Source organism: Ailuropoda melanoleuca, chromosome 15, assembly GCF_002007445.2.
Source record: "Ailuropoda melanoleuca isolate Jingjing chromosome 15, ASM200744v2, whole genome shotgun sequence".
Lineage (NCBI taxonomy): Eukaryota > Metazoa > Chordata > Mammalia > Carnivora > Ursidae > Ailuropoda > Ailuropoda melanoleuca.
The window spans coordinates 81,097,537-81,112,952 of NC_048232.1; the positions used below are offsets into that span (position 1 = coordinate 81,097,537).

General features: G+C 57.9%; 1 protein-coding gene across 1 annotated transcript in view; it reads left to right on the forward strand.

Moving 5' to 3' along the window:
* The window catches only part of MICALL1 (MICAL like 1), a 25,730-nt gene continuing 10,314 nt past the window's right edge, over positions 1-15,416 (forward strand). Inside the window, exons 1-9 of the mRNA XM_011218820.3 lie at positions 1-1,397; positions 1,818-1,959; positions 5,642-5,730; positions 6,868-7,010; positions 8,559-9,004; positions 9,688-9,745; positions 10,611-10,990; positions 12,632-13,047; positions 14,976-15,110. Of these exons, the coding sequence (XP_011217122.2) occupies positions 1,128-1,397; positions 1,818-1,959; positions 5,642-5,730; positions 6,868-7,010; positions 8,559-9,004; positions 9,688-9,745; positions 10,611-10,990; positions 12,632-13,047; positions 14,976-15,110 (2,079 nt within the window). The 5' untranslated portion in view covers positions 1-1,127. The remainder of the gene's footprint in view (positions 1,398-1,817; positions 1,960-5,641; positions 5,731-6,867; positions 7,011-8,558; positions 9,005-9,687; positions 9,746-10,610; positions 10,991-12,631; positions 13,048-14,975; positions 15,111-15,416) is intronic.

Genomic DNA, 15,416 nt, shown 5'->3' on the forward strand with positions numbered 1-15,416 from the left:
TACTTAGTCAGCTCCCCTGTCCTATTCCACCCAGCCTTGGGGCACCTCCCTCTGGGGTTCTCAGGCTACCTTTTCCTGCCTCTGCCTACTGTTCATCATACCTGGACTCTGCCTGGCGAGGTTTGGGGGTGGGGGGGGACATGCTTGCGTGCCCCCTTGTATCAGTGAAGCCTGCCCTTCACCAAGTCCAGACTCAACCAGCCCTCCCCACCAACCTGGGAGGGGGTGCTAGAGCTTGCCCCAACTTAAAGATGGGAAAATGAAGACCGAGAAGACTGCTGACCTGCCCAAGGTTGCACAGCCAGGCCTGGGAGAGCAGAGCCTGGGACCTTGACCTTGAAGGTGGCGTTGCCGGCTCCAGCCTCTGGGTCCACCATGTGGGAGAGTCAAGGCCACAGTTTTCAGCCATAGAAGGGCAAGGCTTTGGGCGAGTGCACCCAGGAGGCTGGGTTTTAGCCAGTTCAGCAGCCTGGAGCACTGAGGGGGAGGAAGGGGATAAACGGAGCTAGCAGGCCGGCCAGCTGTCTCCCGCCAGGGTCCCCAGGGCAGGCCCTGCTGCCTCTCACCTGTCCCAGCTTAGAAACTGGGAAACCCTTTGCTGCTCCCCCAAAGGAAGTTGTCCCCAGGAGGGGCCCAGCGGGTCGGCCAGACATTCGGTGTCAGTAGGTCTGGAGTAAGTATGTACAATTTCCAGTCTGATTCAAACTTGTTCTATTCCTGGCCCCATTAAAAAACATTCGTCTCTGGGCTGGCTTGGGGATTTGGCAAGTCGGTATGGCTTCTCCGAGTTTGTGATATCCAGTGGAAGGTCCAAAAATGTGGATTCTCAAGGCTGGGTGGCTTCGCCTCTGTGGGTCTCAGTGTCCTTATCCATCAAATGGGGTCAGTACCTGCCGGGAGAGTTGCTATGGAAATAAACTCCCGAGAGGAGCTCAGCTCACGCTGCCGGGCGTGAGGTCAGCAATCCGTGACCGTCCCCGTCATTACAGACATTAGTCCTGGTCTCAGTTCTGTCTTTGCCACTGACTTAGGACATGGCTTTCCGACGCAGTTAGAGAAGGGACCTTAAGCTTGAAAGCTTGGACTTGAGCCCTGCCCCTTCAGAGTGATTTCCAGCCTCTGCTTGGATGCCTCGGGGCCAAGAGCTCATGCTCTGCCCCCACCTGGCAGACCCTGGCTCAGCCTGTGCTTGTTGCCTCAGTTTCCTTGTTGGCCGTCCACAGACCCCTCCCCCAACCCTGCTGAGGCCCCCCGCTGGCTGGGATGAGGTCACCTCTGTTCCTTCCAGACTCCACACCCCTGCCCCAGTCACCTCCTCAATGCTCCTCCTCCCCTTTACCTCTTGCAGAGATTTTAATTCGCTTTCCAAGGACAATGTCTTCGAGAATAACCGTTTGGTAAGTCCCCAAACAGATGGACGCTTTAGAGGCTGTGAGTGTGTGGAGGGGGGCGGGGTGGGCAGGGGTTTTGCAGAGTAGGAGCTGAGGTGAGGGGCTCCTGGACCAGCTCTCTGAGAAGCTGCTTTGCCCTGGGGCCCTGGCTGCTCCTCTCCCCACCCCCCTTTTCCTTCTGGCCCCTGTATGCCTGGAACGCCAGCCCCGCCCTTCTCCGGGTCACCATGTGGGGCCAGAGCTGAGGGGAGCCCCCAGTCCTGGACCCTTCATCCCACTGAGGGAAGCTGGGCCTAGGCTGAGGGGCACTAACCCTAACCCTGCCTCCTCATCATCTTCCTCTTGTGGCTGCTTTTGCACCCACTCCCGCACCTTCCCCAAACCCTTGCCCCCCCACCCCACCCCCTGCACCTGCCCTCACCCCAGGCCTTTGAAGTGGCCGAGAAGGAGCTGGGGATCCCCGCTCTCCTGGACCCCAATGACATGGTCTCCATGAGTGTCCCCGACTGCCTCAGCATCATGACCTACGTGTCCCAGTATTACAACCACTTCGCCAGCCCTGGCCAAGGTGAGAGGGGGCCAGCCCTGCAGGGGGGCTGGCCCTGGGGGTGGCGCTGGGTAGGTGCCGGGCTCTTTTCCTCTGAGCTCCCCAGCCCAGGAGGCAGCACAATCACCAGATCATTCATTGAGTCGTAGAAATCCGGATTGAGTAAGAGCGCACTGTGCTGGGCCCTGGGGGTGCAGCTGTGAACGCTGGCTCCCCTTGTGCAGCCCACAGTCTCCTGGGCAGCAAAACCCTAAGCCAATCACTGAACAAAATAAAGGTAGAGAGACAAAGCAGGACGCATTCATTTGCTGTGAGCTCACCTCTCTGGCGCCCACCCCCCTCACTTCCTGTTTGCAGACACTTCCCTGGGGCGCTTTTCCTCCCAAGCGAGTGGCCCTGTGGGGCTGTGGTGCAACCTCTTCCCCAGAAATAACCTGAGAGGCTGGACACCTGGGGGTGGGCGCGGAGGGAGCTACGGGGTGCTTCTCTGCTCTGAGTCAGGTCACTGGGTGCCTACTGGACCTCCTGCCTGGGGCACCCTCCTGCAGGAATGTCTCCTGGGGACAGCTGGGCCTCTCCTTCTGTAGAGAAGAAATGGGCCCAGAGGGGAAGCAGGGAGGTCAAGGTCACACCACAGGAAGGCTGAATGGCTGGACAGGAATCCAGATGTCCCCACACCTGTGCTGGGTCCCTGGGGGCCTTGCCCCTCCCCTGTCCCATTTTGGTCCTGCCCCTTGCCTTGGTTCTCCCGTGTAGACAATCTCAGCCTGTCTCTTTAAGATAAAAGTGTTCTACGAAGTCAGGGTTGTTTTCTTTTTTTTTTCTTACTAAGAGCAAATCATGCTTACTATAGAAAATTTAGAATATAGCAAAGCGGATAAAAATTAAGATAATCTGTTAACCGCCCCAATGATAGAGATCAATATTATCGTTGAACAAATAACATTACGTGTGTTTTAGTAGAAATCAAAATGAAAGTATTTCCCGACCACTGAGTCTTTGGTGACAGGCAGTAGAGTGGCAATAAAGAGCGTGGGTTTAGAACTTCTGCTCTGCCATTGACTATCTGAATGACAATGGGCCACCATGGTCCCCTGGCTGCCTCAGTTTCTCCTTTGCAGTGCAGATAAGAACAGTGCCCGGTCTCTCAGGGTTGATGTGAGGAGTAAGTGAGGAAATGTGAACCTGTGTCTGGCCCTTATTTAGGGCTCAGGGTTCACATTATTATGACTTCTTTCTTTCATTGCTTAGAGTTTAGCTTGCTTACCTAGATTCATAATTCAGTCTTACCTTCTGGAGGGTTCCATGTCTCCAAACCCTCATCTCTTTCAACTAAGCTCTTTTCTGGAGGGCCAGCCTTCCGGGGACCTGTGAGGCGGGAGGGGTGGGGAAGGGCCCTCCACAGTACTGGGTCCTCACTGGGCACCCCGGGCGGGCCTGGTGGGCCCAGCTCCCCTAGCCGTGCCTGGGAGGGGGCACCCCGTGGGCTTGCGGGGGTTCTTATCGATAAAGGTACAGTTTGTACTTCTCATACAACTTGGCCTCTAGATGCAGACCGTTTGTATCCCACCTGCTGTTCCGCCAAAGGAGACCACGGCAGTGTGTTCCCACCCTGGAGGCAGAGCTGGCTATTAGACTCCCGCAGATGGTCCTGTACCGTACTTTCTGGGCGACTAGAAAGACTTCAAGGGCAATTTGGAGCAGGCTTGACTTTCCCTGGGCCGGGTGGCTCTGGAACCTGGCCCAGGCTGAGACACAGCACCGTGCTGAGTGTTTGCTCGTGCCAGGCTCCACGGTGCCGGTGACCCTGGGCCCATCAGCTGACCTTTGCCCTCCAGAAGCTGCAGTGTGGTCTGGAACCAGAGCGTGTGTGAGGGACGCCCAGCGGCTGTGTGAAATTGCAGTCACGGGGGTAGGGCGAGTGTTAACCAGATAAAGTTCAGCTTCTTAGTGGGGCCCCTGAGGGTCTCTCCCCCACTTAGCTTGAGTCACTCACTGCCCTAGCCGGAGGCATACTGAATTTTTTGTGTTTTGAACACATCACATTCCTTCTCTGCACAGTCTTTCTTCCTGGTGATCCTCCAGCCCCAAACTCCATTTTCTGTTCCACATCTCCTACCCATAAACACTCTTTCCTACCTGTCCTCTAATCTTCACATTTTGCCTCCTCTAAGCAGCCTGCCCTGATTTACCCCAGGCGATCTTGTGGCCCCCTGCCCTGTGGTGAACACATAAGACTCTGGTCAAAATGTTTGGATCACTCCTCCCTCCTCTCTGGCAGACTATGTGTGTCCGGTTCCCAGCTACGTAGCCCCGGCACCTGGTACTCATTCATTCAACAAGTATTTATTGAGGCCCTGCGGTGTGCCGGGAACTGTGCTAGGTGCTGGGGAGAGAGCTGAGAGTAGGAAGGAGCGAGAGAACACAAGGGAAGAGGTAGTGTCATCTCAAGGGGTCCAAAGAAGGAGACAAAACAAGGTGATGGGATAGAAAGCAGCGGGAGGATGAAGTGGCTATTCTAGATGAGTGGTCATTGAGGGCTTCTCTGAGGAGGTGACATTTGAGCTAAACCTCCAACAAGGAGAAGAAGGAGGCCATTGGAAGATCTGGGGAGGAATGTTCCAGGCTAGGGGCAGCAGGGGGGCCTGTGTGCTTCAGGGGACCGCAGGAAGGCGGGGATGAGGACAGAGGGATGGTGGGGAGTGGTACTTGATGAGGCTACGGGCTTCCAAAATTTCTGGCTATAACTCATCACACACATTCCCATCACAGTCCAAGTTCACACACATGTGTCACTGAAGCAAGTTCCAAGAAACAATTCTTCCCCTTACAACATGTGATACTTGCAGGGGCGCCTGGCTGGCTCAGTAGGTAGTGCATGCGACTCTGGGGGTCGCGAGTTCAAGTCCCACGTTCAGGGTAGGGCTTACTTTAAAAAAAAAACAACACAACAACATGTGATGCGTGAAGATATTTTCTATTTCACCTTTTAAATGTGTTGGTTGTAACCACTAAATTGATATCAGGGTCCCTTAATGGATTGTGATCGAGTTTGGCAAATGATATTTTAGACGAGAGTAAGGAACTTGGATTTTATTCCTAAAATCATCAAACAGTAGAATTGATGTTTGGGGGTATATGGTTTTCTGAATTTTCGTTTTTTATTTTAATCACTGGGGACAGTGTAGGTACTCCGTGAATATTTGCTGAAATCATACAGGAGTGGAGTCTGCGACGGGGCTGGTGGGCTGGGGAGGGTGAGTTTCTTCTGCTGTGGGGGAGTGCAGCCACACCAGCCCATTTTCCTGAACCTTCCGGCCAGCACCCCATGGTTCCTCTCTTTGCCTTCCTTCCCAACCCCTTACCCTGGTGGGAAGGAAGCTCCTGGGCCTGCCGTGTGCTGGGCAACTGCTCAGTCTGTGATTGTACTGTTGCCTTTGCGTTGACGCGGCCGCTGTGCGGTCGGAGTCACTGTCCTTCTTTGTGGAGGCTCAGGGAGCCTTGGGCAGCCTGCCCTTGGCATTCGGCTGGGAAGAGGAGGGGTCTCCTGGCCTGTGTGAAGTGGGAGCCTACTCTGGTCCAACTATGTTGGGTGGTCTGCCCAAAGGCCATAGCTGTGGAGTTCAAGGTGCAGGCCGTCTGGGGGCCTCCTGGGGCCCAGGGTCTCCACCTTCCTCAGGCTCTCTTTCCTGTCTCTTGGCAGCTGGTGTCTCATCGCCTAGAAAGGCCCAGGCACTCTCCTCTCCGCCATTGGAAGCACCTACTCCCACAGAGCCAGGAGAAAGGGCTCAGGTAGGCCGATGTGTGGGGGTGGGGGTGGGGCTGAGTGGGTACCATTGCAGTGTTCCTTCTAGGTCCTTTCCCCCGTTGGCTTTGGAAGTAGAGCCTCAGGGGCCCAGGTGGCTGAGGGGGCATGGGCCAGATTCTGGTCCCATTCTGTGGGCAGGGAGCTCCATGCTTTCTCCAGGGCTTGGGGTAGGATCAGGAGATGGCCGGCCTGGGAAGGGGGCATCGGACAGTCTGCCTCACTGACTTCGCCATCCTGGCACTGACAGGATTTACACATGTAATGTAGCAAATACTCCCCTGGATTCCTGTCAAGACAGAGCTTTTAGCTTCCTAGCATGATTCCGTTTTGTTCTCTCAACAGCTCTGGGAGGTGGGTGGTATGAGTCCTGAGAGACAGATGAGAATCCTGAGGCTTGAGAGGTTTAGTCATTTGTCTAAGGTCTGTCCCGCACTCCAAGATGCTTAGAGGAGTGACACCAGCCCTTCACATCTGGATAGCACTTCACGGGGTGCAAAGGGCTTTTCCCACCTGCGCCCCAACTTGTCCTTGCTGGAGGAGCTCCTGAGGGCCGGGGAGCCTGGCCCAGTGTGGGCGCCCAGTGAGGTGGGGCTGAGACAGGCCAGGGTTATAGGATTCCACCAGCAGGTGGGAACCCAAGGCCCAGAGACGTGGGCTTGCTCCAGCTCACGGTGCCTGGAAGTGGAGAAGCTGGGATTTAAACCTGCAGCAGCTCTAGGAGGGGAGGCAGAGAAGGCAGATGAGGTGGGCCTAAGAGGACGGTCACCCATCAGGAGCCAACCTGCAGGGGTGGGAGATGGGTAAGAGCAGCCAAGGGGAAGGAGGTTATACAGCCAGGAGCCGTCTTTCTGGCGGAGAGGGCCCCAGAAACTGGAAGTCAGGACTTTTGTTTCCATTCTGACTCAGTGACCTTGAGCAAGTCTTTCCCCAGCTCTGGGCTTCAGTTTCCTCATCCGCAAAGTGACGATTGTGTCCCTTCCTCTGCTCCTCCGGGGCTCTGATGAAGTGCATTAGCACCGTGAAGCTCACGTGCACTTGGGGGACAGCGGCTACTGGAGGGAAGGGGGCTGTTCTAGAACAGGGAGGCTGATGCGCCCCTCTGCCCACCCCACTCCCTGCAGGACGAGGAGCTGTCGTCCGGCAGTCTGTCGGAGCAGGGTGCCCAGCGGACCCCCAGCAGCACGTGCGCGGCCTGCCAGCAGCATGTGCACCTGGTTCAGCGCTACCTGGCCGAGGGCAAGCTGTACCACCGCCACTGCTTCCGGTGAGTGGCCGCGGGAGCCTGGGGGTGGGGGGGCAAGCCCCCGAGCACCCCATTTCCAAGGAGGGGAGCTTCCGTGGATCCAGCATCACAGTGTGCCAGGCACACGGAGGGGCCCTTCATGAGAGAGCATCTTGCTTATCAACCCATTTTACTGATGAGCCAACTAAGGCTTAGTGAGGGGAGAAGCCTGGTCAGTCGCGGAATCAGAGGAGCTGAGCTCAGGGGTTCTGCCTCCCGCGCTGAAGCTCTCTGAGGCTAACGACTTGATGACAATTAAGAAGCTGCTTTAGAAGCCCTTGAAAAAAAGAAAGGATTTAAAAAAAAATCACAATAACAGCTTGCTTTCAATGTGTGGCTCCCAGAAGAAGCCAAGTTTAAAGAAAATGAAATAAGAGACAAGGAAAAGACAAATAACCTGGAACATGTATGAAAACATTTTTAAAAAAGATTTTATGTATTTATTTGAGAGCACGTGAACAAGGGAGAGAGAGAGAGCGCCTGCGCAGGAGCAGGGGGAGGGGCAGAGGGAGAGGGAGAAGCAGGCTCCCCGCTGAGCAGAGAGCCCAGTACAGGGATCCCGGGATCATGACCTGAGCTGAAGGCAGACACTTAACCGACTGATGCGCCCCCGAAAACATTTTATATGCTGCAAAAAAGCCACCAGAAAATAAATAGTCAAGGGAAGCCAGTGACTGAGTTCCAACATGCATTCGACTGTGTGTTAGTGTGTGTCTGTGTGTGTCTGTGTGTGTGTCTGTATGTCTGTCGGTGTGGTTTAGTGTGTGTGTGTGTCCGTGGCTGTTGGTGTGTATCTGTGTATGTCTGTGGGTATTTGTGTGTCTGTGGGCGTGTGTGTGGGTTTCTGTGGGTGTGGGTGTGGGTGTGTGGTGGCCAGACCTGGAACGCCAGGGGCCCGATTGCAGAACCGAGCTGTCATGAGGGAAAAGTCTCACAGGGGCACCATTCTACTAACACATTCACATCTGGCCACTGGGACAGCGTTTTAAGGGCTTTGTCCAGTGACTCCCAGTAAAAAATGCATTTGACACTGTGGCCAGTTGTGAATACGCACCGGAATAAAACCCCATGGAAATAGATGCACAACCGGAATTAGAGCTTCCTCAAACAGAACATTCTTACTTGTGCGATACACTCCGATATATTGTATTTTATTCTGTTTCATAAAAAACAAAACCTAAAAACCTCGCTTGGTTCACGACCACTTGGTTGGTTTCCTGAGCCGCTCACGACCCGGCCTCGGTGCTGGCTGGTCCCCCCACGCGGGGGCAGACTTTTGCTTCCTCTTGCAGCACAAACTGAAGGCATGTTTCACAATTTATGTTGCTTGATTTCATGTGATTTTATAGTTCTGGGCTTCTGGCAGTCACCGTGTTCCTTCTCCAGTGGGAAGTCTGGGGTACCGGATCCAGGCTGGCAGATGGGAGGAGGGAGGGCCGGCACAGCCGCGGCTCTGGGGGAGGAGGAGCCAGGGTCCCGGGCCGGGTGCCCGGCTGCGTTGAAGCCCCCTCCCGACCTTCTCCCTGGCAGGTGTCGGCAGTGCTCCAGCACCCTGCTCCCTGGAGCTTACAGAAGTGGGCCTGAGGAAGGCACCTTCGTGTGCGCGGAGCACTGCGCCAGGCTGGGCCCAGGTGGGCGGTCGGGGGCCAAGCCCGGGCCCCCTCTGCAGCCAAAGCAGCAGCAACTTGCAGAAGAAGTCAAGGATGTGGACGGAGGCGGTGTGGGTGCTAGTGCACCCGCAGGGGCTGAGGTGGATGTCCCCAAGGCCAGCCCCGAGGCCCGGCCCCAGATCCCCACCAAACCCTGGCTTCCAAGCAAACCACAGGAGCTGGGCAGCTCCCCGGCCGGCCACCCCACGCCTGCCCCGAGGAAGGCCCCTGAGAGCCCAGCCCTGACACCCCCCACGCCCCGGCCCCGGTCCAGTCTGCAGCACGAGAACTCGGCGGAGCAGGGTGGCAGCAGTGGCCTAGTAAATGGTGAGCGAGGGTCCAGTGGGAGCCGGGCACTTGCTGGGGTGCGTCTGGTGTTTCAGTGTACGTGTGTGTGCGTTGCGAGTTTTCATGTGTCCACGTTCTCTGGGCCTTGTTCAGTTCCACACGCAAGGGGGGCCTGCTTTGAGCCCAGCCCTGAGCTGGGCCCTGGGGACAGATCCTGTTCAGGCCTGGTTGTGCCTTCGAGGCTCTGCTAGTCTCAGCGGGGGGACAAGCACAGACATAGCGATTTCCGTAGAACGTGGGCATCTCTTTAAGACAGGGGAAGCAAAGGCTCTTGTGGGTTTCATGTAGGACACATGGGGGTCAGGGAAGATTTCGAGGTGGAGGTGACACTGGGGCTGAGGTAACGCAGTGTTTTCTGTCCACGTTGGGGAAGTGTCCGAGTGACACTTGGGTTCCCCCTTCTGGGCTGAAGTGCTGATGGGGTTTCCAGGTCTCCTGGCCTTGGCTCTATGACTGTTCTTACCTGTCACTTTTGGTGCTTATCTAATCTCCCCGCGTGCTGGGAGGTGCAAGGTGGGAGGAGAGGTTGCCATGGCCACCTGGAGTCCCAGCTAAGCCAGGCAGAAAGGGAGGGCACGCCGCGGCTCCCCAGTGCCCGACTCTGCTGCCCAGCCCACAGCCACCCATGAGGAAGGCCTGTCTCATTCTCCTTTCCCATCTAGGAAGGCTGCACGAACCCCCCGTCCCCAAGCCGAGAGGGACGCCCAAGCTGTCAGAGAGGTACGCTGGCTTGGAGAGGCTTTCCCATGTTGGAGGCCCTCATGCTGGGAATGGGGGTGCCCCTGAGGTCTGGGGGGTGTGCGAGGCTTCTGTGGGCACATGACTCACCAGTACAGTCTCCCGAGGACGTGCGAGGCTCATTCTGGATGGATGATGCTGGGGCTGAGTGCTTTGCCCACATCTTCCCCGAGGCTCCCCTGGGGTCCCCACTCCTGTGGGTGTAGTCCTGCTAGAGACAGTGCCTCTGGAGCCCCTGGACCTCTCCATGCCCCTGCTGCTCTGTGACATGGGAGACTTAGGCCTCACTCAGATAACTGTTGTGAGAATTGGCAGCTGAAGTCTAGAAAGACCCAGAAAAGCTCCGCTGTGTACCTGGCTCAGGCTCTGCGTCCTGCTGTGAGGACAGCTATTTCCAGCTGTTCTTTGGAGCTGTTGTGGTCTCTGAGGGGGAGAGTGGGCCCCAGCTGTAAAAGTAGTTAACACTCAGTGAGCACTTGCTGTATGCAAAAGCGCTCTGCCCATTGGATCCTTAGAATGCCCTTGTGAAGTGAAGGTTATTGTCCCCATTTCATACGTGGGCGACTATGGAGAGGGGCCCGGTGACTCAGCCTCACACAGAGAGCCCCTGTGGTCCTTTCCTGGGCTGGGCTGATGCAGGCTGAAGGTTCACTCTCTCTGGGCCTTAAGGGTCCCAGCCAGGATGTAACAGTCCATGTCAGCCTTGGGCCCAGACCGACCCCATGGGGCTGCGGGAGAGGGGTGCAGTTTCTCATCCACTCCCTTTGAAATGGGCTTAAAGCTGTCCAGAGAGAAGAGGCTGTTGCCCCCACCCCAATGGTTTCTGCCTCTTCCCACCTCCCTCCAGGACACCAGCCCCCAGGAAAGACCCCCCATGGATCACCCTGGTGCAGGCAGAGCCAAAGAAGAAGCCAGCCCCCCTCCCGCCGAGCAGCAGCCCCGGACCTCCAAGCCGGGACAGCAGGCAGGTGGAGAATGGCGGCGCGGAGGAGGCAGCCCAGCAGAGCCAGGTGACAGCTGGCCCGGAGCCCAAGCCCTACAACCCCTTTGAAGAGGAGGAGGAGGACGAGCCCCGAGCTGCACCCAGCCTGGCCGCTGGCCCTGCCCTAGCTCCCTCGGTGGAGTCCGCGCCCAAGTCCCTGCACCCCTGGTATGGCATCACCCCCACCAGCAGCCCCAAGACGAAGAAGCGCCCTGCCCCCCGCGCGCCCAGCGCGTCCCCACTCGGTGAGTGTCATCTCTGGGAGCTCTCCTGACAAAACGCTGTGCTCGGGGGCCGGGGTCAGCCCAGGGCTGGGGGAGGCTGTGTGGTGCAGTGGGGTCCCTGCCAGGCCGGGGACCACGTGTGTCCTCTCAGCTGATTCGAGAGCACACCTGTGGGGTAAGTCGCATGCTCCCATCTTGCCAGTGAGGAAGCAGGCACAGAGAGGGCATGGGATTTGCCCAAGGCCTCAGAGCGCTTGAGCAGTAGAGGCAGGATTTGACATGCAGGAGGCCGGAGGCCGGAGGCTCCCCACTCTATCCTCCTAACCCTCCGTTACATAACCCACCTCATGGTAAGGTGTCGTAAGGATTAAACGTGTGCCCACTGCAGGGCTCAGCGCCACCAGGGAGAGCGTGTGGCCGGGGTTACACTTGAGTCCTGCCTGTCTAGTCTCTACCCTCCCGTCGCCGGGCACCTTGGGCTCTGACTCGGCTGTGAGTGACCTTGAGCAGCTCCTTCCCTGTGTTTGCCTTCAGTGTCTCCATCTGGAAGTTGGTGGTAGTGGGCCAGCCTCCGGGTGCTGTGCCTCCCTCCACCTACCACGCCCTCTCACCCATGCTCTTTGTAATTGTGTTTTTTAAAGATTTATTTGTCTATTTGAGAGGCAGAGACAGGGAGAGACAGAAAGAGGGGTGTGCCGGACAGAGAGAGAGGGAAAGAGAATCTCAAGCAGATTCCCCGCTGAGCTTGAAACTTGACTTGACCCCAGGACCCCGAGATCATGACCTGAGCCGAAATCCAGAATCAGACGCTCAACTGACTGAGCCCCCCAGGGGCCCCTCATTGTAGTGTTTGTCAATCACCGTCTTGCGGGCTTCTCAGGCCTCAGGCCTGGTCACCTTCCATCATGGCTGGGGGTCCGGCCGCCTCCAAGACCCCAGCGGGAGCCCCTTGGACGATGGGCTGAGAGTGCACGAGAGATGCCTGGAGGCAGGTGCTCAGGTGGCCCGGGGCTCCCCGCTCCGGCCCCTGCTGGAACCCCGGGACCCTCTAGCTATGGAGGGATGGGCAGCTGCGGGACGCCGGCCCTTCCCGGGCAAGTGCCTTCCCTCTGAGTCTGCTGGCTCATCTGGAAAACACAGATGGCGATGCTTCAAGGCATGGTATCCATCACCCACATGAGGATTAAAGCGGCACAGGGCGGTGCCTGGCCAGGGCCGGCCACTGTAGGGGCTGCCGGTTCCCCCCCTCTCCTGCTGGTCCGAGGCAGAGGACAGGCCAGCCTGGATTCTGTCTGCCCTCCCCTTCCCCTGGCAGCCTCGCCTCCTCCACTGGGCTTTGCTTTGGGTCAGATCAGACAGGGGAGGGGAAGTGGAGGCAGCGGCCACATGCAGGAGGAAGTGAGAGGCAGTGAGGGAACCCAGGACTGCCGATGTGCCCTGAGGTGGCGCCCCAGATCCCCAAGCGTGGGGGCTGAATGCGGACGATTTGTTGGCTACTGACCTCGGGCCTGTCACGCCCTTGCTGCTTTCTGGGCCCTGGCCTTGTCTGGACACGGAAGCACTTGGGGTTCCAGGGCTCCCTGCAGCTCTGTGGAGGGTGGAGGGTGTCAGGTGAGGCTGTGCCTCCTCGTGGGGCGCTCACGTGCTCATTTGTTTGTACAGCTCTGCACACCTCCCGCCTGTCGCACTCAGAGCCGCCCTCCGCGACCCCGTCACCAGCCCTCAGTGTGGAGAGCCTGTCCTCCGAGAGCTCCAGCCAGACCCCCTCTGGGGAGCTTCTAGAACCACCCGTTGTGCCCAAGAGCTCCTCGGAGCCTGCGGTCCATGCCCCTGGCACCCCTGGGACCTCTGCCAGCCTCTCTGCCGACTCCTCCTTGTCCTCCTCTGGGGAGCTGGTGCAGCCCAGCGCAGACCAGATACCTCAGGCCAGCCCTGGCCTTGCCCCCGGTACCAGGGGCAGCCCGAGTCCCCAGCCAGCCAAGCCCTGCAGTGGCGCTGCCCCCACCCCTCACTTACTGGTTGGAGACAAGAGCCCTGTGCCTTCCCCCGGAAGCTCGTCCCCGCAGCTCCAAGTAAAGGTGAGTCCTCCCCCTTGCCAAGAGCTGCTGTCCTGTCTGGTCTCAGGGCAGGAATGTCCAGGGTCTTCCATCTTTGCTGGCCTCTGACTTCTTTACTGACTTGGCTGTGTCCCCCATGACTCCATTCATGACTCCGTTCACGACTCCATTCACTGAGGCGTGGGTTTCTCTACCCATCCTCCCATCCATCTACTCCCCTGTCCACCTGCCTGGCCCTTCATACAGTGACGCGCCCGGGCACCTGTTTACTTGCCTGTCCCATGTACTTGCCCATCTGGGACCCACTCCCCCCACCACCATCCATCTTCGCATCCTTCTGTCCACCTTTCTGTTCACGAGGCCCTGTTTATGCCGGGGCCCCTCCCACACCCTCCGTGTACTCCGTCTCCTCTCAGGGGCACCCATCTCAGGGAGCTCATTCTCCAGGTGACCTTTGTGGCTGTTCGTGTAATTGTTCCTCAGTCCCATGCCAGGAACCGGGGGTCATCAGGGGTCAGGACCCTCCTCTGGGCATCTAGTTCCTGAGGGCGCCTCTCTTGTAGCCATAATCCTTTTGGGGCACCAGGTTCTGATTGTCCACGCCTGCGCACACTCTGCAGCCCTCTGAGGGTCCGAGGCTCGTGCGGCCCTGGGTGGAGGGTGGCAGGACTGGTCGGGTGGGGTGGCTGTCGTCACGGTCTGATGACCTGATGGAGGGTAAGTCTGGGGAGAGGGCTGAGTGCTTGGTCCAGCTCCTACCTGGGCACCTCTCAGATGTTTCACCTGCCCTGGCCTGGTCAGAAGCCTCCTGTCCGGCTACCGGCCTGCCGTGTGACCTTGAGAAGGCCCCGCCCCTTCTGTGGGCCTCAGACTGCTCTGAGGAGGCCCAGGGTTCCCTAGTGGTGGCACGTGGGGAAGAGGTCAACTTTGGGCACTCCCCCCGCCCCACTCCTTCAGGCAGCTCCTTTTAAACGTCTTCTTTCTGTCCTGGGGGTGTGTGAAAGGTTGGCTTGACTGAGTCTGTGCTAAAAGGCTGAGACTCCTTGGGGACCTTGGGGGCCTGAGGCTGGTTGACCCTGCTGGGCCCCTCTGGGTGCTGCCCTGTGGGAACCAAACCCTGTCTCCTTGCCAAGCCTGGATACTCCTGGGAGCACTGCGGGCCTCAAGCGAGACCTTCCCATGGGGACCCATCACGACGCCTCTGTGTCCGATGAGCTGGGGAAAACAGCAGGAAGACATTGCGTTGCCCATGTGTCAGGCGACGCCCTGTCCCAGTGAGGGGGCTGTCTGGCTGTGCTGGCCTTAGAGGGGCCAGATGCAGGGCTGGGGTGCATGGAGGGTGGTGCAGCGGAGGGGAGGGGTCTTTCCTGGACGGGGAGGAAGGAAGCTACTCTTTTCCTCCATCTGGCCAGATGGAAGGTGGGATCCCTGCTTTCACACTTCCTGGCGGGGTGACATGGGCCAGGAGCTTCATTTCCCTCTCTGAGCCTGAGAGTCCCTGCTAGAAAGGGATGGTTGTGAGCCCTTAGTCAGCGAGCATAGGCGTCTACACTCCACATCCTGACCACTGTCCCTGGTAGTAGACGGCTGCCCTGACCCTAGCTTGGGCCCTTAGGAAGTTCATGACCTTGATCCAGTTAATTAACCTCTCTGAACTTGAGTGCACTCAGCTATAAAATGGGCATTACAGTACCCATTTTGCAGAGAGGTTCGAGAACAAGAGTGTGTAAAGGTATCCAGTGCTGGGCTGTAGGCGGGAGGTCCTTAGAAATGGAAAGGTCTGTCGAACACCTCAGTGCACCAGGCACAGCGCGCTGGGAGAGTCTCTCTCTCTCTGCCTGGGCTGCCTCCTCCCTGGCTCCAGGCCCTAGTCCCATGTAGTCAGGCTGCCGGGGGTCCTACTGCCCCACCTCCCCAGACTTACCTTCTGCCATTCTCCCTGCCTTTAGTCTTCCTGCAAGGAGAACCCTTTTAACCGGAAGGCATCACCCACAGCATCCCCAACCACGAAGAAGACCACCAAGGGATCCAAGCCAGCCAGGCCACCTGCCCCAGGACACGGCTTCCCGCTTATCAAACGCAAGGTACCGGCGGGCAGCCCACAGGCCCTTGGCCACCTGGGCCCGGGCCCCCTCCCTTGGCAGCCTCAGGAGTCCTGTGGGACTGAGATGATGGGCTGTCTGGGCAGCTGCCTTTGGGGGTGTGGAGAGGGGCGCTTGGGGGCCCGATTGGAAGGTTAACTTGCAGCCGGGGGGATTGGAGCAGACCAGCTGTTCTCAAGCTGGAGCCGTGGCTGGTACATTTCACTTGTTACTAATAATAGTTCAAGGATCAAAGCACTCACATGATACACTTGTAGTTAAACAGATAGAGTGTTCTTGAGCTTCTCT